The following is a 27,061-nucleotide window of genomic DNA, read 5'->3' on the forward strand; positions in this document are numbered from 1 at the left end:
CTCTTTTTCTACGTATCTTCTGAACTTCTTCCACTCCAACTTAAAAAGTTCCAAATCATAGTCTCTTAATTTTCTTGTTAATTTGTCCATTTCACTCCATAACATAACTTTTGTAATCCAATCCCATTTCTCTGGTATTTTTTCTTGCTTCCACAGCTGCTCATAAAATGTCCTAGCAGCTGAGAGCAAGTACCATATTAAAGTTCTGTCTTCTTTTGGAAATTTTTCCATTTGTAATCCCAGCAGAAAAGTCTCTGCCACTTTATTGAATTCATATCCCAAAATCTTAGAATAAGATTGTTGCAATAAATCTGATAACCTTCAAGGTGTCAAAGGACTTTTTGTTTACTGTTACAAGTTGCTTAGCTACCTCTCTGGAAGGAACAGCCTATCTGAAGGCTACAAAGCCCTGGGCTGCTGGCCTTTGGGGTGGGGCCCACAGTACACCCCACCCCATTAAACAAGACCATGGTACATTGTTCTTCTGCTTAACCCTGAGTTTATTTTGACCATCAAGAGTAGTTAGGAGTGCTGTTTTCTAGTATGGTTTGCATAATAGTTTCACAAAAGGACCTCTGACCTGGATAACCCAGGCTAGCCCAATCCTGTCAGATCTCGGAAGCAAAGCAGGCTTGGCCTTGGCTAGTATTTGGATGGGCAGCCTCCAAGGAATACCAGGGGTGTGACGCAGAGGCAGGCAATGGAAAACCACCTCTGAAACATTTCTTGCCTTAAAAAAAAGTCTAGCTCACCACCTAGTGGTGCATAACACTAAAAGAGCTAGAATTTCTGGTTGCCAGACAATCTTGGGATCTCCTGGCTATACGACACACACTGCCCTATGATAAGTATTAATTCTTTAGCCCATAAAAAGAAGCAAATAGGAACCCCCACCCCAAGCCTGAAGCTTCTATCATGGGACATCCCACTTTATATGGACAAGAGTCTGGCCTGGAGCAGGTAAAAAATATAGGTAAAACAGGGTGTTCAGACAGCTTTAGTTACAGGTAATTATGTGATGCCACAAGTCCAAATACCCTCACCTAGATGGCTCAGGCTGTCAGATCTCATAAGCTAAGCAGGGCCAGCCTCTTCAAATCTTCCTCATTGCAACAGCCAATGATTTGCATTTAGGCCAATTGTTCTTAGCCCAATTCTTGAATGGGAGACCACCATGGAAATCCAGGGTCGCTACTCAGAGCCAGGCAAAGGTTCTGTTTGTCTTGCCTCGAAAACCCTACAGGGGCACCGTAAATCAAAAGCACAACACATAACTCACACCTTCAAAAGTCAGAACAATGCAAGGACACAGGTAGTTGCAACCATAACACGAATGGCCCTGCAAAGAGATGAGGACCTTGAGTCAGCTACCTGAACTCAGCATCCACCGGGATTGAACTCAGGTCGTGAGCAGGGACCAGACTGCAGTACTGCAGCTCTACCACTCTGTGCCATGGGGCTCTTTTAAAAGATATGCAGTCCCTTTAAATGTGATGGCCAGAACTCCCTTTGGAGTTCAATTACGCTTGACACAACCTTGCTCCTGGCTCCACCCCCAAAGTCCCCAAATATTTCTTGAATTGGACCTGGCAACCCTACTGCTTGCCCCTAGATCAGACCTCTTCCAAAGCACAGCAGCATTAGAGGGCAGTAGAGGAGATAGCTGTGTGGCTGCTTTTCTCTCTACAGGAAGGGACCATTCATGTGGGCAGGGTGACCCCCACTCAGCAAACAACCAAACAGGCAAGCAGAGCAAAGTTTCCCTGGGGCCAAATGGAGGTCCCATCCTGGTTTAGCTCACTGTGCAAACTCCTCCACTTGCCACCATGATCTTGCCTGGAAATGAGCAATCTCGCCCACACGAAGACACCCAAAGCTGCCTTATGATGAATGAGATCATCAGCCCAACAAGGTCAATATTGTCTACTCAGATTGGCAGCGGCTCTCAGGCAGAGAATCTTTTAACATCACCAACTGCCCAGTCCTTTTAACTGAAAACGCGGGGGAATTGAACCTGGAACCTTGCAAAACAGAGGCTCTACCACCAAACCACAGCCCCTCCCCTCTCCTTCCTTCTCAGAGCCAACAAAAAGAGCCTTGCTCCTCCAACCCCTGCTTCTTCCCACCTCCACCCCAAAGCTGAACAGCCACAGCAAACCCACTCTAGACCAAACGGTGCCTGGCCTGGCCTTGGGAAAAACCAGGAAGGAGATGAGGCTTTTAGGAGAACAAGCACATTTTCTGCATAGGCAAATCTTCCTCATTGCAACAGACGACGATTTGCATATAGGCCAGGTGTTCTCAGAAACCCTAGCCCTGCCCCCGCCTTCCCAGAGAAGCTGTTTCACAACACTGCTGGAAGGGGACAAAAGGAAGCCTAGCCATGTGAACCTAGAAGGCAGTTTACTGCCTGCCAAGGAAGCCTGATGCTGTTGAGAGAACTCATTGCCCTGGGGGGGCAGTGGGGGGGGGTTGGAGGAGTATGTGGGGTGGCCTGTGTATATTATGGGGGAGGGCTGTAAGAAATCCTACACAGACAAACAGAGCTCAGTCACACAAGGCAATTTATTTCAATGGGCCACATCAAGCCTTGGGGTGGGCAGTTCTCATTCCAAACCACTACCAAAGGCGTGGACAAAGCTCTTTCACATATATTGTGTGGCTCTTGAACTTCCCAATGCCCTTTTGGCTGGCTTGGAGGAGACATTTTTCTCTTTAAATCACTTCTCCAAGTCAAGCCAGCCAGCAGCTTGGAGAATGCATTTAAAGTTAAAGTTGCTTTCTTTCCACCTCTCCCTGCCTCCTCCCTCTCCCGATCTATTTGCCTGACTGCCTGCCTTGCAGTTCTCAAGCATCTGACATTCATTTCTTTTGTGGGTCTCAAACATCTGACATTTATTCTATGTGTCTCTTACATTAAGCAAGTTTGGCCATCCCAACCAAAGGTTTTTGGCAGCAGAGCTGAGAAACCATTAAAAAAACCCACTCTACTTGGAAGGCCTCTGCCCCACAGAAGGTAGCCGGAGTAACCGGGCAGGCCTGACTTGGCTGGCTAACATACCTTTCAGTGGAACGCACACAGGAAAATTTCCCAGGGGGTTGTGCCTAAATTATTCATCTCTCTCCAGGAATCCAAGCAGAGGGGCATGGGAAGTCCAGCGGGAGGATTTTCCCAGTAGGAACAGCTACATGGTACTGGCTGCTAGAGACTGCCATCTATGCAGGTTATCTGTATATATAAGAACATAAGAGAAGCCATGTTGGATCAGGCCCATCCAGTCCAACACTGTGTCACACAGTGGCCAAAAAAACCAAGTGCCATCAAGAGGTCCACCAGTGGGGCTAGAAGCCCTTCCACTGTGCCCCCCCCAAGCACAAGAATACAGAGCATCACTGCCCCAGACAGAGAATTCCAACAATACGCTGTGGCTAATAGCCACTGATGGACCTCTGTTCCATATGTTTATCCATCCCCCTCTTGAAGCTGTCTATGCTTGTAGCCACCACCACCTCCTGTGGCAGTGAATTCCACATGTTAATTACCCTTTGGGTGAAGTAGTACTTCCTTTTATCAGTTCTAACCCAACTGCTCAGCAATTTCATTGAATGCCCATGAGTTCTTGTATTGTGAGAAAGGGAGAAAAGTACTTCTTTCTCTACCTTCTCTATCTCATGCATAATCTTGTAAACCTCTATCACATCACCCCGCAGTCAACGTTTCTCCAAACTAAGAGCGCCAAGCATTTTAACCTTTCTTCATAGCAAAAGTGTTCCAACCCTTTAATCATTCTAGTTGCCCTTTTCTGCACTTTCCCCAATGCTATAATATCTTTTTTGAGGTGCGGTGACCAGAGTTGTACACAGTACTCCAAATATAAAATGCCATCACATCACAGCCGACCTGTGGAGACCCCATAGGGTTTGAATGGCAAGTGAGTCATGACCAACATAAGTGCTTTTCTATTGCTGCCTCTGTGTAGCCACCATGGACATCCTCGGTGGTCTCCCATCTAAGTATTAACCAAGGTCAACCCTGCTTAGCTTCTGAAATTTGGTAAGATGGGTTAGGCTGGGCCATCCAAGCAGGGTTGCCAACCTCCAGGTGGGACCTGGAGATCTCTGGCTTTTACAACTGATCTCCAGGCCACGGGGATCAGTTCCCCAGAAGAAAACGGTTGCTTTGGAGAGTGGACTCTATGGCATACCCTGCTGAGGTCCCTTCACTCCTCAAACCTTGCCTTCTCCAGGCTCCACCCCCAAAATCTCCCAAACCAGAGCCGACAACTTTACATCCAGGGGTAGGTGGCACAGAACTCTGCAACTGTATTATTGTACCAGAAAGCTTGACTCGGTTTGTTGTGGGAATCGCTGCAGTCTATTTTAGAGTACAACTTGCCTTTTTATTCCACACACACCCCTTTGCATTCACAGCTATTTATTCCTAGATCCAAATAAAATCCAGGCAAAGGTAAAGCTTCAGGCCAGGTCTTTCTAGCCTGCCCTCTCGCTCAATGGGCTGTGTGGTGCAGTACAATGTAACAGCATCTTTCCAGCACAAATCAAATGAGCTTAACAGGGATTCAAGTGTGTGGTTTTCTGTGCCAGTGTTAACACACCAAAGAATCTCTGCAGCCTGAGATTAAAAACCACAGCAAGAGGCTTAAAAAAGAAAAACCAAGATGTTGTTTGCAGGGAGAAAAGAGAGGGGTGGAGGCTGCAGCAGGGTCTGAAATTGCCTTGCATTGAAGCAGAATGAAAATGTACTGATCTGGGAATAATTTTTCAGATCCAACCTATTTTGGACAATAGTCTAATTTTTACCGTTTTTTTTCTAAAAACTCTGAAGCCTGTTAGTTTGAACCAGTGATCCAGTGTGGTCTAGCAATTCCCTAGTGTCAGACTAGGATGTGGAAGACCCAGGTCTAAATCCCCATTCCACTATGGAAGCTTGCCAGGTGATTTTGGGCCAGTCACACATACTCAGTCTAACATACCTCACAGGGATGCTGTGAGGCAAAAATTGAAGTGTCAGCTGGTGTAGTGGTTAAGTGTGCAGACTCTAATCTGGGAGAACTGGATTTCATTCCCCACTCCTCCACATGCAGCTGTTGGGTGACCTTTGGTCAGTCATAGTTCTCTTAGAGCAGTTCTCTCAGTCCCACCTACCTCACAGGGTAGTGGGGAGAGGAAGGAAAGGATATTGTAAACTGCTCTGAGACTTAGAGTGAAGGGTAGGCTATAAATGCAATCTCCTCCTCTTCTTTTTCAGATCCCCCACTGGGAGAAAAAGTGGGGTACAAATGAAGAAAATAAACATGATGCTGGGTTAGGGAAAAGAACTCACATTTGGATCTTTGCATTCACATGCAATTTCAATGAAACTAGGCCACACTTACCAAAACAGCTACTCAGTACATGTAGCAACCCACTCTGAACTGTGCACGTGCAGTGGCTCACAGGGGGGTTCCTTTTGCACTGCCAGCAAATTTAAATTGAGTCTCATATATGCACATACTGGTGTGGGAACTGCTTCCCTTTCCATGCGGCTGCTGTACATATCCTAAGTCCATGTATCTCTCCCATCAGCAGTCCGGGCGCTGCTTTTGTGGGAAGGTCCACACACTCAGTACAGTCCTGAGGATGCCTTTCTGGGAGCAACACGGCGCTTCTGCTTTATGATTGCTCCCACAGCACTCAGTGGGCTTGTGCAATGGAAAGCAGAAACGAGGCCAGAGGTTTAAGCAAACAGAAACCCATGACAGAGCAAAAAACCACATTTGTACGCCTGACATCTAAGAATCTGATCACTGTGCGACTCAAGCCCAGCCAGCCAGCACGGTGTAATAGTCAAGAGCAGGGCTTTTTTTGAGCAGGAACACAGTTCCGGTTTGCTTGGTGCCAGGGGGTGTGGCCCATATGCAAATGAGGTCCTGCTGAGCTTTTCCCACAAAAGCCCTATGTATAACAATGGTGGTGTCAGGGTGTGTGGCCTAATATGCAAATGAGTTCCTGCTGGGTTTTTTCCACCAAAAAAAACCCCTGGTCAAGAGTGTGGGGCTAGAATCTGAAAGCCCTGAGTTCAAGCCGACAGCCTGCAGTATGGGTAACCTTGGGCCAGCCGAATGCTCTCTCAACTTGACCTACCTCACAGAGTTGTTGTGAGGCTAAAATGAAGGAGGGGAGGCTAATGCAGCCACTTTGGGTCTTCATTGGAGAGCCAGTTTGGTGCAGTGGTTAAATGCACAGACTCTTATCTGGGAGAACCTGGTTTGATTCCCCACTCCTTGCACACCTGCACCTGCTGGAATGGCCTTGGGTCAGCCATTGCTCTCACAGAGGTTGTCCTTGAAAGGGCAGCTTCTGTGAGAGCTCTCTCAGCCCCACCCACCTCACAGGGTGTCTGTTGTGGGGGAAGAAGAAAACGATTGTAAGCTACTCTGAGATTCTGATTCAGAGAAAAGGGTGGGGTATAAATCTACAGTCTTCTTCACTTCTGAAACATGCAGTGCCCAAAACAAGCATCCCACCCTAAACTGAAACATGATGCCACGCCCAGAAGACAAGTCGAATGTTCCAAGCAATGTTCCCTCTAAGCTGAGCTAGCATGAGCTAGCTCACAGATTTTTAGCCTCCAGCTCACACATTTTTGTCTTAGCTCAGGAAGGATGTCCCCAGAGCACAATAATTTATGCAGTACCTCACAACTTTAATGCCAGTAGCTCACAAATTTAGTACCACTAGCTCACAAAGTAGAATTTTTGCTCACAAGACTCTGCAGCTTAGAGGGAAGATTGGTTACAAGTGGTTCCAATTTATTTATTTAGTCCATTCATGCCCTTGCCTTTCTCCCCAGTGGTGACCCAAAGCGGCTGCATTATCCTGCTCTCCTCTATTTTAGCCTCACAACAACCCTTCGAGGTAGGTTAGCTTGAGAAAGCATGCGGCTGGCCCAAGGTCACCCATACTGCAGGCTGGTGGTTTGAACTGGGGGCTTCCAGATCCCACACTCTTGACTATTACACCATGCTGGCTGGGCTTGGGTTGCACAGCCATAAAAATCTCAAACCCGACTGCGTTTTGCTGCCAAGTCCTGATTTTTAAATGCGAGAGTAGCTCTTTCTTGTTTGCCTAGGAGGGAAAATGTTTACACAGAAGGCGGGCACAAGGAAGTGGCGGTCCCCAGGGAGCGGCCAGCCTCTCCAGGGCTCGGGAAGGCTCCAGGCCCGCTACGCGGAAGAAGCAGGGCCCCCACGCACACAGCTTTATGCCAGGCCCCAGGGAAAGGGCTAAGGCAGGGGAAAGCTTCCTTCTCCAGGGCGGAGGCTCGTTCAGTCCCGCCCAGAAGGAGCGCGAGGCGGCGCTGCCCCACCCGGGCCCAGCGGGCGTGTCAGGAAGCGACGGCTGCTTCCGCCCTCGCGAACCACCTGCCCGCCCCAGTATAAAGCGGCGGGCGCGGCCAGCTTCCCCTGGGCCCCATGGAGGAGCGGCGGCAGCAGCTGGGTACGGCCCTGGGCCAGCCGCGGGGGAGGGGGCGGCTGGGATCTTGGGGAGTTTGCGAAGGGGCTGCCTCTGTCCTCCGGCCGGGACGGGGCGCCTCCTCGACCGACGGACGGAGGGCGGGCGGCGGTGGAGGAGAGGATCTTGGGCAAAAGCTGTCCCAGCCTTAGGGAAGGGGAAAAACTGAAGAAGGGGCTCAGGAGGCGCTCGGGCTCCGGCGCTCTGCCCTGGGCCTTGCCTCTCACCGGCGTCCTGTGCCGGACAGGGCTGTGCCGTGGAGCCCCTCGGCTGGGGAGGAGGAGCCTGCGGGGTTTCGGCTGGCCTCCGCCGCCGAGCCTGCCTGCCCCGGGCTGGCGCTCTTTGCGCAACTGCGCTCTCGGCTGCTGGAGAAGGGGAGCGCCTCCGCTGCGGGGCGTTTCGCTCCTGCCAGAGCAGCGCTGGACCTGCCTCGTTTGCGGCAGGCCCCGCGAGAGCTTAGCGCCCTTCTCTTTGGCTTTGCAGGTGGCCGGGCTGACTGAGGAAGGGCGAAAGGCCATGGATCTAGACGGCGTGCCCCCCGGTCGGGGGCTTTCCTGGCCACAGTGACCCTGGCCTGCGCCCTCTCTCCAGCGTCCGCAGAAGGAGCCCTTGGAAAGCGGCCACGACCTCCCCGGCCTGAACGATATGCCCTGTGCTCGGGGCAGGAACCTGGAGGAGCATGGCGCATCCGGCGTGACGGACCAGGAGTTGCCCAGCTGGCCCGAGCAAGACCACGTGGAGATGCAGATGAAAGTGGACTTCTTCCGCAAGTTGGGCTACTCCTCCGAAGAGATCTTGGTCGTCCTCCAGAAGCTGGGCTTGAACGCGGACACCAACACGGTCCTGGGGGAGCTGGTGAAGCACGGAATGGCAGCGGGGGAGCGGGACCCTGCCGACGCCTCTCAGGAAGCCCCCGAGCCACCGGTGGCCCCCCAACACAGGAGCCCTATGCCTGCCGTGCCTTTGGAGGGAAAGGAGGGCGACAACCTGCGGCCTGTTGTCATAGATGGAAGTAACCTAGCTATGAGGTATGACCACCCCCCCCCCCCCACCTTCCCTGTGAGCGTAAACTCTTGCTGTTTTGGTCCTAAGCATGGGGGTTGGCTCTTGGAAAAGTTCTCTTGATAAGCTCAGTTTCTGTGGACTGCTTCTTTTTGGCAACTGGCTTTATTTGCTGTCTGCAGAGAGCAACAGACCACATCAGCACACAATTCAGCTCTCTGGCAGCCGCACCTGGGGGAAGGGGGGTGTTTACCAAGGGGCACAATTCAAATCTGCTGTGTTGCTGAACTCGTTTATGTTAAGGTAGCAGCCTAGAAGGGACGTGACTTCAAAAAGGGTTGGCAAATATCCAAGACGGCTTGTAATGTTATGCCTTCTCTGCAGAACTGTGGCCTTCTGATTTATGGACATGGCTGCATGTAAGGGAGGGTTTGGACAAGTAGTTTTCTTGCAGTGCAGTACAAGTTCTATTTTGCTGTCGCTGCCCTTCAGCGTCTGTGTGGCTTGAAGGGAGTGCAATACGTGGGAAGAAAAATTACAGCCGGCCAATACAGCATGAATGTTTGTACTGCTTAACTAGGACTGGAAAGGTGGTGGGAAGTGCTGTCAAGTAGTTGACAACTTACTGTGACAACATAGGGCAGGGGTGGCCAAACTTGCTTAACACAAAAGCCACATCAGATGTTTGAGAGCCACAAGACAGGAAGGAAGGCAAATAGACGGGGGGGGGGGGGTGGAGAGGTGGAAAGAAAGCAACTTTAAATGCATTCTCCATGCCGCCAGTTGGCTTGGCTTAGAGAATTTATTTAAAGAGACAGATGACTTCTCTAAGCTGGCCAATCGGGCTTTGAGAGGCACATCATATGTGTGAAAGAGCCACATTAGCTCCTAAACCACAGCTTGACCACCCCTGCCATAGGGTCAAACCCGAACTAGAGTCAACCCTGCTTTGTTTCTGAAATCTGCTGACGTTGGGTTAGTATGAGCCATTCAATTCAGGCCAGCACTGTGGGAACCTAGGTTCAAATCCTTACCCTCTCAAGCAGCAAACTTGCAGAGCAATCCAATGTGGACATGCATCCTTCAAAGCCCATAGAGTTCAGTGAACTTGCAAGAGTGTACATCTGTTTAAGATTGCCTCGTTGATCCCTTAGGAGGACCCACACTTGCTTCACAGGGCTGGGGGGAGAACTGGGCAATTTCCCCCTGGGGCTTCTTGGAGTAAGGGCAGAATAAATGTGTGAAGGCTCTGTGGGGAAAGTGGGCAGTACCTATAGTGGGTGGAGTTGTTCTTTTCCCTTGCGGAATATACTTTGGCTTGCGTACTTTTGCTCTGGCTAACTGCAGTAGGTCTGGGACTCCGAAGGGAATTGCTGCAGCTCGCTTGGTTTCGCATCTCCCACTCTCCAAACCTACAAAATGCACAGTGCAAATCCCGTCTATCCATGAGAGCCTCAAACAAACACAACGGGATTAGGCTTCCCACTGTGCCATATGCTGCCTGGAATAAAAGCATTTTTACTTCTTGTAAGCTGCCAAAGAATAGAAATGAATAACGTTTGGATTCCTGCACTGAGCAGGAGTTCTATAAAATCTGTCCAGTGAACTCTATGCCCCTGATTTCCTCATATACTCCTCCCATCCACACACAACATCCTGGCCTGGATGGTCTAAGCTAGGCCAATCTCATCACCTCTAGTATCTGGATGGGAGACCAGCCATGGAAACACAGGGTTGCTACACAGAGCTACAATGGCAAACAGTCACTGTTCATCTCTTGCCTTGAAAACCCTGCCAGGGTTCCCATATGTTAGCTGCAAAAGTTTGCACTCACAATTTCCCCCTACTACAATGATTATTTCTAGTTTCCAGCCTAGAAAGCTAACCAGGAAGTAATTTACTTCATGGTTATTTCTGGAACACAGCACTATTGTTCTCGAGTGCTTCTTCTAATGTTCCACTGAAGTGGTTGCCCTCTTCTGGGGATAGCCCTATATGTATTTGAAGAGTGCCATTGTTTCTCCTTTTGTGTCTTTTATCCTTTGACCTTAACATGTTATACTCATTTTCTAGGCCCTCTTTATTGCCCTTCTGTGATCCCATTCCAATTCTTTTATGTATGGTGTCCAGCACCAGCTCAGTGTGGAGTAGAGTGGCATGAACACTCCTGAGGGGCAGGGTTGCTTTTGGATACAAAGAGTAGACTAGAAGAAACCTTGGGTTTGGTGGCTCTTGGTGGCCCTGATGGGGCTAGGTGTGTAGCCCAGGCAGGAGGGAGTTCAGAAAGCTGTTTCACTACCCTTATTTTGTGATGAAGCCATATTTTTGCTAAACCATTGGAACAGCAAGCAAGGCACTAACACCCTGAAAAGCCTGCAAGAGCTAAAACTGAAAATAATATAATTATTATTTTGCCATTACTTGTGTAGGTTCCAGGGCCTACCCTAAAATACCAGGATATCTCTGAACATGTCCAAAGTGAATTTCCTTTATGCCCAGTTTCACTTCTCCCATGTGAACACACATGACGCTGTCTTATGCTGAATCACACCGTTAGTCCATCAAAGTCAATATGGTCTATTTTGACTAGCAGTAACTCTCCAGGGTCTCATCACTTCCCACCTGATCCTTTTTGTAAGCTTGGCATGCCAAGGATTGAACCTGGGACATTCTGCATGCAAAGCAGGTGCTCTACCACTGAGCCTTGGCCCCTCCCCTTCACATGTCTGAGATTAGAGGGCAGGGTTTACAAGCTGTGATTTTAAGATCGGCTTGAGCCTTCACAGATCCCTTTCTAGAAGTTAAGCCCTGGTGAAGCTCCCCGTGTGCTCGTCTTCCTAGGCTCTGCTTACATTTCTTCTTTCCAAAGAAAAACCAACCCCATGATATTGCCAGTGGAAATCTATTATTTCTTAGATGCCAAATACTATATGGCTGATTTCATGGACAGACAATGCCCTTAATAGATGTGCTGAAACCACATTCAGTAGCGGTCCATACCAATCTTTAGAACATAGTTCCCACCACAAAGTTCTGTGACACTGGGAAGAAAAAGCTGAACCGTTCTCTCTCCCCATCCCCAGACTGAGACAAGAGTTGGGTTCTGAGTTAGGGAACAGCTAAATTCAAGTCCAGGCACACCACAAGATTTAGACATAAAAGCTTTCAAGAGTCAGAGCTCCCTTTGTCAGACATGAGCATCTGTGATGGAAGCTTGCTGCATGACCTTAGGCCGATCCCACATACGCTCAGCCTAACCTACCTCACAGGGTTGTTGTGAAGGTAAAATGGAGGAGAGAAGAATGATATGAGCCACTGGGTCTCCGTTGGGGAGAAACATGGGGTAGAAATGACATAAATAAATTTACTTGGTGTGGTGGCCCATCCAGGGCTAGGCCAAGGCTTTTTGGTACCTGAGACAAAAAACGATGACTTTATCACCCATTTAGCCAAGCACTCCATGGGTCAGAGAAGAGTAGCATGTGTGTGGGGAAGGCAGAGTTATCTGCTGCTTGGTGTTTAGAAGTTTCTATTAGAGCTGTGGGGCTGGCAATATGCCCTCATTCTGGGATCCTGATTTGAGCTTGTGAGTCACTCCGGCTATTAGCAGAATCGCTTTTGGTGTAATCACAATCTCTGTACATGCTGGGGATTTGCTTGAGTTTGGGGGTGGATCTGATGGGGGTGCTGAGCAAAAACTACTTTTGCCAGAAGCGGGTGAAGGAAGCCAAATGCGTCCCAAAATAAGACTGTTCAGCTTCTTCCACTGGAGCTGGCTGTCAACTGTTTCCCTCCTTTTTCCTGGTCCCTCAAGAGGTGTTCTTTGCCCCATTCAGGTCCATAAGTCTTGCCCTTCCAGGATTCTCCCCTTCCTTTTGGCTCTTGCTTGAACAGAAGGACACCAGAGGCTTATCCGGCTGAGCTGGATGTTTATTGAACTAGCCTCCTTCCCTTTTCTCCTTTTGCTCTGGAGGGGAATTTTTACCGGGCAACTTCCTGCAATGAGTGTAGTGAGAAAAAGAGACCTTATAGATTCCCCTAGGATTAATCTTCAGCAACAGCATGCAAATCGTGGCGGGGCGTGTTGTGGGGAAAATAATTGGTCTCCACTTCCTTGTAGGGGAATTTTTCATAGTTGTTGCCACATCAGATGGGCCTGTTCACCTCCTGTCTTGCAGTTCCATGGGCCTTGAAGAAAGCCGAGTATGCAAATCTTTCTTCTGTGTGTGTGTGAGAGAGAGTGAGAGTGTGTTTGTGTGTGCAGTTGGTGGAGAGAAACCCGTAACTTCTGTCTGGGAAAAAATGGTTTCAGTTTCAGCAATGGGATACCATGCTCGACATCCCACTCCTGACTGTATATATGTGTTCCTGTCTCTCTTTCTTTCTCTGTAGCAGCTTTCCCCTCTTTCAGGAAGTTCTGCTTTTGCACATAGTTTGAGGAGGCTGATGGAGCACCGGAAAGCACAGGCAAAAACTGAGCTGAGCTGTGTTTCTGGAAAACTCATTTGGTTCTCTTGACACTAGTCAAGTGCTTGCTTGGCAATTGCAACCTTTTGGAGCCATCTGGCTGGGAGAGAGAGACCCATTTCCAAGCCCCTCTTGGCCCAGCTCCTCTATGCTTGCATCGAAGGCTTTAATCTGCAGCATATAGCTCAGCTGCATTTTAATTTTTCTTTACCAGTTGGTCATTTTTGGCATCTAGCACTTTCCCTTTGCATGTGTGAACTCAGCTTCTTGCCCCACTGTAAGGCTGGCTGATACTGTCACAAACCACAATTCACAGAAGGTGTTATGTAGACTGTATTTTGCTCTTGGTTTTAGTGGCAAGTATAGCTACGGACAACTTCTGATACTGTTAGAGAGGATGATGTGCCCCTCCTGTCTGTGAATACACCGGTAGTTTTAACTGGCAGTTCCAGGCCTGACCTAAATGCAAGTCTCAGCTTAAACTCAGCTTATTGATAAGCCTCCAAGCTCTGTGTGTGTGTGTGCATTACTGGCCCTTCTTCTGGCTGCAGAAATGCAGCAACTAAAGCTTTTCTTGGCATAGAGAGGAAGTGACAGGGACACTTCTGCTCCCATATTGCTTCATGTTGGACTGCCTTTAAGGCATAGAAGCAGACAGTCAGTCAAAACAAAAAGCTTTGCAACCTTGCCAGCGAGTCCAAGGCTTGGCGGAACTGAAGCTTGACTTCCTGTCTATGGGCCAGTCCTTGCCTGTTGCATTGCCTGCAGAGGAAGCAGCCTTGTTTTCAGGGTGGAGGAAGAGATGTACCGTTCCTGTAAGTGGTGAAGGGCATGTCTGCCCTAAGCCTATCCTCCTGTAACCCATTGCGGGGGGGGGGGGGGGGTGGGGTGGTATTGAGGCATTTCCCTACTGCTGTCAAGGTCAAAGACAAGAGACTGAGAAAGCTCTGAGTGGGGAATGACAGAGTGTCCCGCTTCCTGGGAGTGCATGCTTATTCAGTGCAGGTGAATGAGCCCCTCTTTTGTGGGAATTGTACGGTGGGAGTGTGGGGCCTTTGCATAAGTGAAATACCAGGGTCAGGGTTTTTTGTAGCGGAAACAAATTTGCATATTAGGCCACACCCCCTTGATGCAGCCAATCCCCCAAGAGCTTACAGATCTCTTAGTACAGGGCCTACTGTAAGCTCCAGGAGGATTGGCTATATCGAGTGTGTGGCCTAATATGCAGGGGAGTTCCTGCTACAAAAAAAAGCCCTGAGCAGGGTTAATAAATGGGGGAGGGCCAGCTGGGGTGATCTGGGTCCTGTCTGGTAGAACACTGCATTAATGGCACTAAAACCAAATCCAGTCCAAAGGCATCAAGAGAGAATGGTACATTTCTAGTGGAGCTCCTCTGCAAGTTTATTTCAAAAATGGGAGGAGCCAGGGTATGGATCTCAGCTGTTTGAAAAGAGTTGTGGAAGGAGTTGGGGTGAGGGTGGCAGGCGAGTCTGCACATGCTCAGACTATCCTTTGTTTCCATATGCTTAGGGATGAGCTCTGTCTTGTGCTACATCCCTCTTCAGGGAGTCTGATGTACCCCAGGGACAGTCACTGCAATTCAGCAAAATTTGTGTCCTTGGAGACCAACTAAGGGTGTTTTGACACTTGCAAGGTTATACCCTGGAATATCTTCTTGGTCTTTAAAGTGCTACTCGACTCAAATTTTTCTCTTCTGCTGCACACCAACACAGTTGTTCGCCTGAAACTCTCCCTGAGTGGATTTAGGGGAAGGGCCGTGGTGTGCATTGGCAGTAGTTCCTGGTTGCACAAGGGAAGAGGAAGAGCAGGAGTTGGTTTTTTAGTCATGGTACCAACCTCTTCTTTGGAGCTTCTGAGCTGAGGAAGGAAGGCCTACCACTTCCTCCCAGCATTCTACGGTGAGCAGGTATAAGTGGGTGGCAGCCATTCTGCAACAGAGCCATCTGGAACCAGCTAGACAGCTGTTGTGCTGTCAAAGCACAGCAGGCTTGCAAGTTCCTGTTGGGGAAAAAAGGGCAGGGTTCACTTTGAGCTGGGATTCCCCAGGGACTGTGTTCCATAACAGGCTCTAATGCAAAAAGGGCTTCCGACTGTGCTTAGTCAGGCCTGCGTAGCTGAACAAGTCCCACCTCTCTGGCATTAGGTAGCAGATCAGCAGGTCAAAAGCAAGGTCTGAGCAAGCTGCAGTCTACCACAACAAGACACGGAGGAATAGCCTACTTTTAAAAATCTGTTTCTGGACTATGATTGGTTTGGGCAATATTTGGGACTGGGCCCTTTGTGTCTCTTAAACGCTAAACTTCATAAACTCTATGAAAGCACATGTTTTTTGCTCATCTGTCTTTCCAGGGGTCTTTGACACAAACCGCTGCTAATCCTTGCTAGCCAGGGATTTGAAGCTAGAAAAGTGGGACAATTTGGCTTCCAAGGAACCTCTAGGCTTTCCTTTTGTTTCAAAGGGCAAGTTTGTAGAAGTCACAGTTGAACCAAAAAGCTCTGAAAAGGCCTCCATTTCTACTGATCAACAGGAGGCTTTCTTAATAGAATATTCACTTTGCAAACACAAATACACCTAAAAAGTGAAAAGGCAGTTATTGAACTGCTGTTCTGTCCCTTTCCTCAAAACCTTTTGGAATGACGATTCCAGTGTCAGGGTTTTTTTGCCATTAAATTGCAGCTGAGTTTGGGTGACCCCAGAGGGTTTTCAAGGTAAGAGGTGGCTTGCCATTGCTTGCCTCTAAACACAACCCTGGATTTCTTGGGTGGTCTCCTTTCCAAGTACTTATCAGGGCCAACCCAGCTTAGTTTCCAAGGTCTGATAAGATCAGGCTAGCCAGTTCATGGCCAAATCGACAACCTACATATCAGAAGACGTGAGCAAATTTAATCTATGCTGATATGTTTTGGATTTTTCTTAATGGTATGTGAGGAAAGAGAAGCTTTCCATTTTGTCTGTCCCGTCATGAGCCATTACAACTTGGCAAAGCATCCATGGTGTGGGTGGCAAAGCCCATTTGCTATTGGAGCATGATGCCATGACGTGGGAGCCAGCAACAGGAAATGAATTTCACCCTCTGATGAAATTGCAAGGGGAATTTGAATTTGGCTGGCAGAGGATAATTAGCCAAATGAGTGTCTGACCAACCTTCCTTTAAAAAAAAAATCTCAAAAGACTGGAAGTTCTGCTTCCTAATCCTTCACTGGGCAGGGAGGATGCTGTCACTCTTGGGGGCAAGAACAGAATCCCTCTGGAGCCAGTATGGTGTAGTGGTTAAGTGTGCGGACTCTTATCTGGGAAAACCAGGTTAGATTCCCCACTCTTCTACTTGCAGCTGCTGGAAGGGCCTTGGTCAGTCATAGCTCTCATGGGAGTTGTCCTTGAAAGGGCAACTTCTGTGAGAGCTCTCTCAGCTCCATTGCTTCACAGGGTGTCTGTTGTGGGTGGAGGAAGGTAAGGAGATTGTGACTGCTCTGAGATGCAAAGTGAAGGGTGGGATATAAATCCAATATCATCATCATCTTCAATAAAGAAGCAGAAGGGCTTCTCTGGGATCCTGTGGCAAATCAATTGGTACACCGGATATCTCCAAACCCAGCCTCACCAGCTGATTGGCACTGCTGCTGCACATTAACTGGAAGAGATGGTAGGTGGAAAGTACCATCAAGTTGCAGCAGACTTATGGTTAACTTAACCCCATAGCGTTTTGAAGGCAAGAGGTGAACAGAGGTGATTGGCTGTTATCTGCCCCTATGTAGCAACCCTGGACTTCCTTGGTGGTCTCCCATCCAAGCGCTATCGAAGAAGTTTTAGCTTTGCCTCTTGACAGCCTCCCACTTGAAGAAGTGCTGTCTGTCAGCTGGCCTTCAGTTGTGAACAGGAAGGCATCTTGAGTTTTTTAAACTTGATATTGCTAAGTTAATGGACTTGGGGGACTTATTGAACCACCCGGAGTGAAAGGAATATATATATTTTTTGCCCTGGACACTTATATCTCTCTGGTGAAATAATCTCTGTGTTGTTACCTGCCTTCAAGTCTCTAGGTGTGCTTCCACATCAGAGTGTCTTGTAGCTGTCTAGTTGCTGATGCAACTCTGTGTAAAATTGCCCTTGCAAAAGAGATTTCAAGCAGCCCAGAGTAACCCATTTAGTTTTTGTCATGGCTTCCCTTCCATACCTGATGCACATTGAAGCCTCCTCCACTGTGTTGTCACATGACCCTCAGGATTCACTATCCACCTTGTTTTAGTGTTTTGGGGAGGGGGTTGGAGAATGGGTAATGCTGCATAGAAATAATGCAATATCTTTTTTAGAAAACTTGAAACACATTTGCAGAAACATCTTGAGTGATCCCCTCCTCCCTAAAAGGCTGAGTTGGGAATGATTATCTTCTGGGGCGGGGGGGTTAAACCAACAAGCAAAGCTGGATAGGAATAATGCAGTGCCTTTACATCCTAAAACAAAAATCTCTTCTATTATATTAATTTTTGCAAGGAGCTGTTCCAGTAATCAATACACAAAAAAGTAACTGACTAGCACTTTGACAAGTACACTGTTTCCACTTCAGACACCAGACTGCTTGTGCGCCTGCCATCTTGCCCAGTGTTGTTGTTGTTTTTTTGCAAGTTTTAAATAAGGCAGATTTTTTTTGTGGATGAGCAAGCTGTTAACAGTCTGTGCATAAATGCAGGACAACATTGTGTAAAACATTTTTTTTTAAAGTAAGCCAGTCACATGGCCAAAATGTGGGAAATCCTTGGTATGGAAATTGCTCAAGTCTCCCTTTTGTTACCTGGCTGTTTGCTAGGCCTGTAAGCCCCCCTGTGTCAACACCTTTCTGCAAATGTTGGCAAATAGTATTTCTGCTCAAAGGGTTTGAGAAGTGTTGGGATTAGCAAGTCTGCAACACTTCAGTAATTATAGAGTTAACCTCGTTGTTGTTAGTCAACAAGAAGTCACATGTGTTTACTGTAACCTATATGTTAGCTAGAGAGAAAGTCCCGGAAAGTCTATAGGAGGTCTTAGTTAAATGACCAGTAATTGAGTGTTGTGATTGGAAATCAGTGTATTGTCTATTCTGCATTTTATGGCATCTCTTCCTCCCTTTGTCAAAGTTAGAAGAAGAGAAGTCATTCCTAGTTTTGTTCTCTAGCTGTGAAGATGTAGGAAGTTAGTGTCTGTTATTTTTCTTCCCAGTTTACCCTTCCCTTGTAGTTTTAAGTAAAGCAACCATATTCTTTTAAACACACACATGTTCTCTGTGTATCCTTTGCTGCGCTGCTCATTTCTAGCTCCGCTAAATAATATTTTTCTCTAAGAATATCCAACAAGAAGTCCGGGGGGCCTGGTCAGCAGTTTTGTTTAGCCTGGGCGTGGAGCTGGGGGCAGGAGTTGTAGCTGAGGGCCCACCCTGGGGGGGGGGGGACCAAAGTGCCTGGTCTCCTCACTGGAGATGCTGCATTTCTTGCTTGGGGAATTGACAGCTGGGAGGGAAGATCTCACTGACTCATGTGTGCCCGTGAATGGGGGTAACTGGGTTGCCTAGCAGTTCTGGGCTTCTAGCTAAGACTGGATTGTGTTGCTGGCAGGAGAGAGATAGTGGGCTGCTAAATGCATCCCCCCAGGAGGAGAAAGCAAAGTAGGCAGCAATCTTACAAAGGCCCAGAGACCAGCTGAGCTGCATGCTCTTTGTTGTTCAGCAGGGTAGGGGGAGCTTGTATATGTTATCAGCCAGGGAGGTCAGGTTGAAGCCCCACCTGCTAGTTGAAGAAATAATCAAGGTTTGGGGCTGTAGCTCATTGGTGGCTGAATACAGTGCTTTCCAGGTGGACCTCGTTTGGAGAGTAGCGCATTGCCCACATGGTACAAAGTTTCCTATTCAGGGGTCATTTTGTAGAAAAATAGGTGGTGGAACTCATCCAGGGATTGTTATGCAGCTGCACCTATTATTCAATGGACAAGGTGTGTGGGGGGGGGAAGGGGACATCAGAAAGGTTCAGGAGCTGTGCTCCTGTGAGCTTCTGCTGAATTCAAGGCCTGTTCCTATTGCAAGTCCGAGTCCATGATAAGTCACTCCAGTTGGAAGCGGGACACTGAAACTGTGAACTCTTCCTTCCTTTGCAGCCATGGGGATAAAGATGTCTTCTCTTGCCGAGGCATTCTGCTGGCCGTGAACTGGTTTCTGGATCAAGGACACACAGATATCACTGTCTTTGTGCCCTCCTGGAGAAAAGAGCAGTCGAGGCCGGATGTTCCCATAACAGGTAAAAAAACCCTGGCCTTTGTTTTCATGGGGTTTTGGCAATCCAGGTGATTCAGTAAGTGGAATCAGACTATTGAGAGCAATAGGGAAAAGGGAGTGGCCCATCTGTTTTAATTTGGCTTCAAGGTGATGAATGAACAGTGACGTCTTACTGCTATCTGGCAGGTTCACAGCAAATTTTCCTTGGTGCCTTTGCCAAATGCCTCCTGTGCTCATGGTCATGGTGATCTCCAATATCTCACTTGCTGGCAGATGGATTAGGAGGAGACTGGGTGGAGGAACAATCACCAGATGTTGTGCCATAACGGCAAAACTCCCTCTCTCTGGAATCTAGCCAAAGTTTAAGCCTGTATGCTTTCCAGAAGGAATGTTAGCCCTCATTTATAAGGCAGGTAATACTAGTCAGAATTGTGGAAGACTGCTTCAATCAATATGGTGAGTTCGTATTTTTAGGGGGTGTATCATCTGGTTTAGTTTTGGTTTCCATGTTCTCTGCTTCATGGCAGAACAGGAAGGATTTGAACTGTAGATAAAGGAAAAGAAAGCTGGAAAAAAAACCCACAGTGCAGCTCCTCAGGTCTCGGTGCAAATGCTTGAGGGAGAGAAAGTTCACAGTGGAATGGGTGTGAAAGGAAACTCCATTCAGGTGTTACTGATGGATACCCTGAGCTCGGTCAAGTTATGTTGCTTGCTTTCCACTCCCCGGTGGTTCTGATGACTGATTTTTATCCACTGTGCCAGCCCAGTAGCTTTGCTTCCTGTGTCAATCTCTGACTCTTAAAGGACTTTGGGCAAGTGGTGACCCTGGTGCTTCCTGTTGCAGATCAGCATATCCTGCATGACCTGGAAAAGAAGAAGATCCTTGTCTTCACGCCTTCACGGAGGGTGGGGGGCAAGCGAGTGGTTTGCTATGATGACCGCTTCATTGTCAAGCTGGCCTATGAGTCGGATGGCATCATTGTGTCGAATGACACATACCGAGACCTGCAGACGGAGCGTCCTGAGTGGAAGAAGTTCATCGAAGAGCGCTTGCTGATGTATTCTTTTGTCAATGACAAGTAGGTCTGTGGGTGCTTGAGGGCAGGGAGATGTGGAAAGGGGAGATAAAAGAACATCCAAAAAACCCTCTTTTTGTTAAACTGGGGCAAGGGGAAAGTTTGGTGGTGTGTGTGTAGGCAGTTTTAATCTTCCAAACTGGACTGGTGGAGAGGGGGAGAGCCAGGATACTTGGTACAACATCATGGAAGAAATGGGTTTTTTAAAACACTGCCTTGTATACTTACCAGAAGTGACAAAGTGTAGTGACAAAGCTCTAGGAAACACCAGAAACTCTGTGGTATAGGCATAGAGTTGCCAGTGATTCATTCCTAGAGTTACTCTTTGTTATTTCTGGTAAATACAGAAATCTTCATTTTTTTAAAAAAAATCCACCACTCTGAGAAATAGCAGGCAACAAGATCTGGAGGTGTGAGATTCTCTACCCCCACCTTCCCCAGCTGCTGGGCCAATCTAATTCTTCCTGCTCAACCTGTGTGATTCAGAAAGCAGCCACCATGAATGGGGTGATGAGGGTGGCTGTAGAGAAAATGACACCAGGCTGCTGGGATGACCTAAGGGAAGCAAGAGCCCCTCCCCCCAATCCCATATCACTCGCTAGTCTTTTTCTATGACTACTGCTCTGACCCTGACAATCTTTAGGTTTGGTAGCACACACAGGGGCTAAGCATCATAGTGCCAGGAAAGTGGGGTTTGTGGCCCATAGCAAAGGCTAGCTGACCAGGGATCTTGCCTTTTCCCTTTAGATTTATGCCTCCAGATGACCCGCTGGGGCGACATGGCCCCAGCCTGGACAACTTCCTGAGGAAGAAACCAGCGCTGCCCGAACTCAAAAAGCAACAGTGCCCATATGGTAATGCCAGGTGGCTTCCAGTCTTTTTGGGGTGGAGCTGCAGGCCATAGCTGCCCCATTGGGGTGGCCAGAGGGCTCCCAATCTCACATTCTACCCTCTTTCTTCCCTTGCAGGCAAGAAATGCACATATGGGATCAAATGCAGGTTCTATCACCCTGAGCGCCTCCACCACCAGCAGCGCTCCGTTGCTGACGAGCTGCGAGCAAACGCCCGGCTGTCTCCCACCAGGAGTGCCACTGCTGCTACCAAGGAAGAGGGGCTGATGCGGCGCCCTGTCCAGGCTGAATTCCTGAGTCCTGTGCCCCTCGAGGGTGATAAGGTCCCCTTAATGAAAGTCTCCATGGAGAAGAAAAGCTTGGCCTCTAAAGCCAAGCATGGAGATGTATCACCCTTTTTGTCCAAAGGTGGAAGTAGCTCATTGGGGACCCCTGCTGGTAGCAGCAGCAGCTACCGGCCTCCAGAGTGGTACCAGCCACCACCCATCTCTCCCCACATGGACTCCCTCTCCTATGTGTCTCAGGACTGTCTTGACTCTGGCATCGGCTCCCTGGAGAACCAGCTGTCTGAGATGTGGCCCAGCCCTTTGGCCAGCCACGGCAAGCACTCCCACCCGGATCACCTGGGAATGACCACCCATAGAGGGCAGCCCTACCATCCACCACCCGGCCCTGAGTCCAACAGCTACAGCCACTATCAGCCTCACAGCTATCCCAAGCCTGTTTCAGCACCTAGCTCCAACACCAGCTTCTTGCAGTACAGCACAGATTTGCCACATGCCAGAGCGGCCCACTCCTTTTCCAGTTACGGCATGCCTCCCGACTCTGGCGCTTCTCTCAGCCCGGGGCAGAAGTATTGGTCCGAGCCTTACCAGCATCCCCCTGCAGTGCCCCGAGATCTGCCTCGAGCCCCCCAGCGGACCTACAGCGACTCCTGCCAGTGGGTCTCGGCGGACCGCTTTGCTGAAGAGCGCGCCAACGTGCACGTCAAGCTGTGTGGGATCTTCCATCCTCACCTGGTGGATGCTGTCATGAACCGCTTCCCACAGCTGTTGGACCCACAGCAGCTGGCTGCTGAGATCCTCACTTACAAGTCCCAGAACCCCAGGGTGTGAGAGGCAGCAGATCCTGAAGATGAGTGTCTCCTAAGCAGTGCCCTCGGGAAGGTGGTTACTGCCACCCCAGAGGCCTTGAGAAATCACTGGCCTCTTCTGATGCGTAACCACTTTGGGTTGCATTGTTAAGCAGCCTGGGTCATCACTGAGGGAGCCCCCAGCCTTTCTGTGAGTTAGGAAGGATGGGATGGGAACTGTTCCAGTGAACATCTTCTGAGGAACAGGGTTGCTGATTGCTGGATTTTTGGGGGACTTTCTCGAATGCTATTTCTCTGCAGTTCCTGAAATGAGGACATTTGTGGAAGACCAACTATGAACTGGCCTCACCCTTGCAACAGAGGGAAAGGGTAAACGTGTGTGTGTGGGGTCTGACCTTGTGTAAGATGCTGGTTTTTTAGTCAATGACTAGTGCCATGTTTGGCTGGATCTTGTTGGGCCTTTCTGCTTGCTGTGCATAAGAGATGGCACATGGGCATTCAAGGGTGGGATCTGGGCTTTCTCATTCTTTTTCACAAAGGTTTTGGAAAGGCAACTAGTTCCTTGCTTCTGGATATCAAAGCCCATCTCCCCTTGCTGAAGTGCCTTTGGGCAAGACACAGAATTTGAATCCAGCACACACAATTCCATGTTCCAAGAATCTCAGCTTTCTCTTCAAGTGAAAAAGCCTGTGCTTCTAGCGCTGTAACTACAGGATAATGTTTGCTAGAAATAATGTTTAAAGTACTTGGAGAGACCTTCTCACATGTGTCTCTGAACACACCCACACACTCAGGGTTGTAGGGTTGCTATACTCTGCATCGGAAATAATAATAATTGTGTGCTGTCAAATTGCAACTGACTTATGGCACCCCATGAAGTTCCTCCTCATGGATTTTTCAGGGCAAGAAGTAAGTCGAGGTGGTTTGGCCTTGCCTTTCTCTGCATAACAAGTCCAGTTTTCCTTGGTGGCCTCCCATCCAAGTACTAACCAGGGCCGACCTTGCTTGGTTTCCAAGCTCTGACAAGATCAGGCTATTCAGGCTGCTCCTAATCCATCAGTAGGTGATCTATGCAAAGCAGACTACCCAGTTTCAAGCATCTGTTCCAGTTGTGCTGAATGTTGACAGCCAGGATTCTCATTTGTTGCCTTCTCTGGACTCGGATCCTTGAAAGGCTCCTCTCTTTTCTTACAAGACAGCCCCTGTTGAAAAATTTGGCTTTTAAGAACCTCTGGGCTTCTAGTGGGGCTGGAGAGGAAGTGGGAAGGGTGCTACCTGCCTGCAGCTTTGGAGGGCACTCTAGAGTACCCTAGCAATTGTGCAGCTAGCAAAGCACAGTGATGGAGGACTTAAACAGTAGCAGAGGGATAAAAATGGTTTTTTCTGAGACTAGTTACAAGAGCAGGAAGCACCAAGGGCACTCTGCCTCGAGAAAGTTCTGCTTCCTTCCGACCCCATTCCACTTGCAGACTTTCTCCTTAGTTAGGAGAAGATGGATTTAGTTTATACTGTTCAGGGCTATTTTTGCAGCAGGAACTCTTGCATATTAGGCCACCCACCCCTGATGTAACCAATCCTCCAAGATCTTACAGTGGGCCCTCTAAGAAGAGCCCTGTAAGCTCTTAGAGGATTGGCTACATCAGGGGGGTGTAGCCTAATATGCAAAGGAGTTCCTGCTACAAAAAAAGCCCTGCTCCTGTTGGTTCGGTCTTGACCATTAAGTCCACTACTAACAGTGGACTAAGGGGAGCCTCCACGTTCAGGGGCAGTAGTCCTCTGAATCCTGGTGCCAGGAGGCAGCATGAGGGGAAGCCCTCAGCCTCTCTGCCCTGTTGGCCCTCCATAGTCACTGGGTGGCCACTGTGTGAGACTAAATGGGCCACTGATCTTATCCAGCAAGGCTCTTCTTATGTTCTTATTAACAGTTCAAAGTTTTTTTAAAAAAATTACTTTTTAAGCAATTGATTCTGGTTCCTGCCCTTTTACAAATGTCCGGTTCACTTGCAGGCCAGGAGCAGTTGACCTGTTGATGCACATTGTATCCTTCTGTATACGTTACGTATTCTCTTAAAACGGTCCATCCTGTGACTGAAGCTGAAACTGTCCCAGGTGGCACGAAGAGGGGGGAGGAGCGGAGCATGCTCTCCTGAGCTGCTGTGGGATGCTGCTCCTTCCCTCCGTCGTGCACCAGGTGTTCAGGTCAGCCACGCTAGCACTGTGTGCTGCGGGAATCACATGGACCCAGAAAATGCTGTATGTCCGGTTAAGTATGATAACACCACAAAACTGTGATGTTTCATGGTAGTAAGCAAAATGCTTTTAAAATTGTAAACCTTATAACTTCGCACCTTTTTTGTAAATTACAGAAGAGATTGTTTTTACTGGTATTGTATTATATACAAAAGCTGCCTCTGCTGTTGCTGGGATTCCTTTGTTCCACTCTGGCTTGACCGTCCCAGGTCAAGCTCATGCCAGTTCGGGGCTGTTGTCCAGCAACTGGAGGCTGAATTAAATAATTTAAAAAATAACTAGGACAATGAACACATCTTGAAGCTTGATGTATCTTTTTAAAAAGATATTTTTAAAAAACAGACTTCTGACTCTCCCTGAAGCAATTTATGATTGTGTTGCTTAAATAAAAAATGCTGGTTGCTTATGTTGTGTCTCAGGCCTTTTATTCTGCAACCCAAAAAAGTTGGGACTTTTTGGCTTGGCATACAGAAGGTCCCAGGTTCAATCTCCAGCTAAAAGGATCAGCACAAAACCCACAGCCAGTCTGAATAGGTGGTCTGATTCAGTATAAGGCAGCGTCCATGTGATCTTTCCTCACCCCCACCGCCTAGCAGAAGGGCTGGGCTGTTGTCTTGCTGTCAACTGCTAGGACTCTGAATAGGAAAATGAACTTTCCTAGCAGATGGAGAAAATGTTTGGGAGAACTCCAGGGAAATCCATGAGCACACAGGCCTGCGAGAGCTTCCTTGCTGAACAGCTGTTTGCACTGACTCAGGGCTGTCAGAATGACATCTTTATTCCCAACCCAGAGGCTTTCAAATCCAAAATGGCCACCAGTCATTCAAAGTTGGAGCTTTTAAGTAGTTACTTGGCTGGCTGGTCCCCTGCTCCCTGTTCCTACAGAAAGTGCTTAGGAGCTAGGCTGCAACCTATATTTTTTGCTTAGGCAAAGGCCAGATGTGTACAACAAAAGCTAGGGAACGGTTGTGGCTCAGTGATAGAACACCTGCTTGGCATACAGAAGGTCCCAGGGGAGGAAAGGGCCTTCAGTGAGATATACCATAGATCCACTTCCCAAAGCAGCCATTTTCTTCACGTGAACCGATCTCTGATGCCTGGAGAACAGTTGTGATCCCCGGAGATCTCCAGCCACCAGCAACCCTATTCGGGACTGCAAGATATACTCTGCAGAATTCTCTCCTGAGTTTCCTGCGGTCTGCTGTGACCTCAATTTTTTGGGGTAGTCCTCCTAATTTTAAAGCTTCTACTATGGAGTTGGAGAGCAAGGCTGTGATGCGATCACACACACTAAATAATTCACTTTAAATGCACTTTACAACTAGATTTTAGTGTGAATTGGCAAAATCTAATTGGAAAGCACACTGAAAGTGGATAGTGCATTATTTATTTTCCATCATTTAGTGTGTGTGATCACAGCCCAAGAGGATGAAGAGAATCTTCAGGATCAGGCTTGAGAGCGCTCTGCCTCCCTAGAGGGAACACCCTAAAGACTGAACTAGACCAGCTTCTGGCGAGTTGCATCTGACCAGCCAGGCTCCGTCACAGTCCCTTCTTCCAGAGTTGTTTGGGCAGCTCTCCCTTCGCAGGGCCTCTCAGGGACCTCCTGCTGGGCCTGAACTTTCACTTGAACCCTGCCAGGGGTTTTCCCAGCCCCAGAAATCACCTGACTGAGAAGCAGCTTCCCGATGGCGGATGTGTGGGTGGAAACCGGGGTTGGGCTGCTGGGGAGGCGGCTTGCTGGAAGCGGCGTTCAGGCTGTCTGTGTCCAAGGCTGTGACTATGAAGCGGTAGGCTGCGGGTAGGGAGGCTGCCTATAGGTTTGCAGGAAGGTCGGATGATGTATATCTGGGAATGGGTAATGCACGAGGGAGGGAGGGAAGCTGTCAAACCAGAAGCACAGCCAGTTACGAAAAAGGAAAAGGCTGAACAATAGTTTGGTAACATGGTGGAAACAAAGTGGGAAGAAATCACAATGAGCCAGGAAGGATCAAGCGGAAGGGAAGGTATTAATTCAGCTTCTGAGGCTGGGCTGATTGGGTAAATTAGGATTTTAATTTGGGTCATCCAAAACCAACCAAGGCTGGTCATTGGTTTGTTTTCAGGAGTATAGGCCCTGCAAAATGACACACACACAGCTTCCCTCTCTGGCTGTTGCAAGTTTGCTCCTCCACCCACCCACCCAGATGGGTGCCTCCTTCCCCTGGATTGCATTGCCTAGAGATGGCCTCACCCAGTCCAAGCCAAGGTGAAAGGGAATTCCCCCGAGCAAAGGCAAGCAGCTTAATTCCTGTGGCCAGGAGCCATGTGCCTCTGCTTATGTTTTGGCCCTGTGGCGAAGGGCTGTTGGTGTGAACCTGGATCCCTCAATGCAGGGAGGTCTGCCGGGATCTTCTGGCCTCAGAGGCAGCCTAGAAAGCTAGCCTCTGAAAAGGGATTATGTTAAGGAATGCCTAATAGAGCCCTGTGGCGCAGAGTGTTAAAGCTGCAGTACTGCAGTCCTAAGCTCTGCTCACGATCTGAGTTTGATCCCGGCGGAAGCTGGGT

General features: G+C 48.6%; 1 protein-coding gene across 1 annotated transcript; it reads left to right on the plus strand.

Annotated features, from left to right (window-relative positions):
* Positions 1-8,126: 8,126 nt before the first annotated feature.
* ZC3H12A (zinc finger CCCH-type containing 12A) lies at positions 8,127-24,920 on the plus strand. Its single transcript, XM_060258181.1, has 5 exons — positions 8,127-8,543; positions 19,127-19,266; positions 20,089-20,323; positions 21,068-21,174; positions 21,289-24,920. Exons 1-5 carry the CDS (start codon positions 8,161-8,163, stop codon positions 22,284-22,286), a joined length of 1,863 nt encoding a protein of 620 aa, XP_060114164.1. The 5' UTR covers positions 8,127-8,160; the 3' UTR covers positions 22,287-24,920.
* Positions 24,921-27,061: the final 2,141 nt, after the last annotated feature.

Source organism: Heteronotia binoei, chromosome 17, assembly GCF_032191835.1.
Source record: "Heteronotia binoei isolate CCM8104 ecotype False Entrance Well chromosome 17, APGP_CSIRO_Hbin_v1, whole genome shotgun sequence".
In the NCBI taxonomy this organism is placed as follows: Eukaryota; Metazoa; Chordata; class Lepidosauria; order Squamata; family Gekkonidae; genus Heteronotia; species Heteronotia binoei.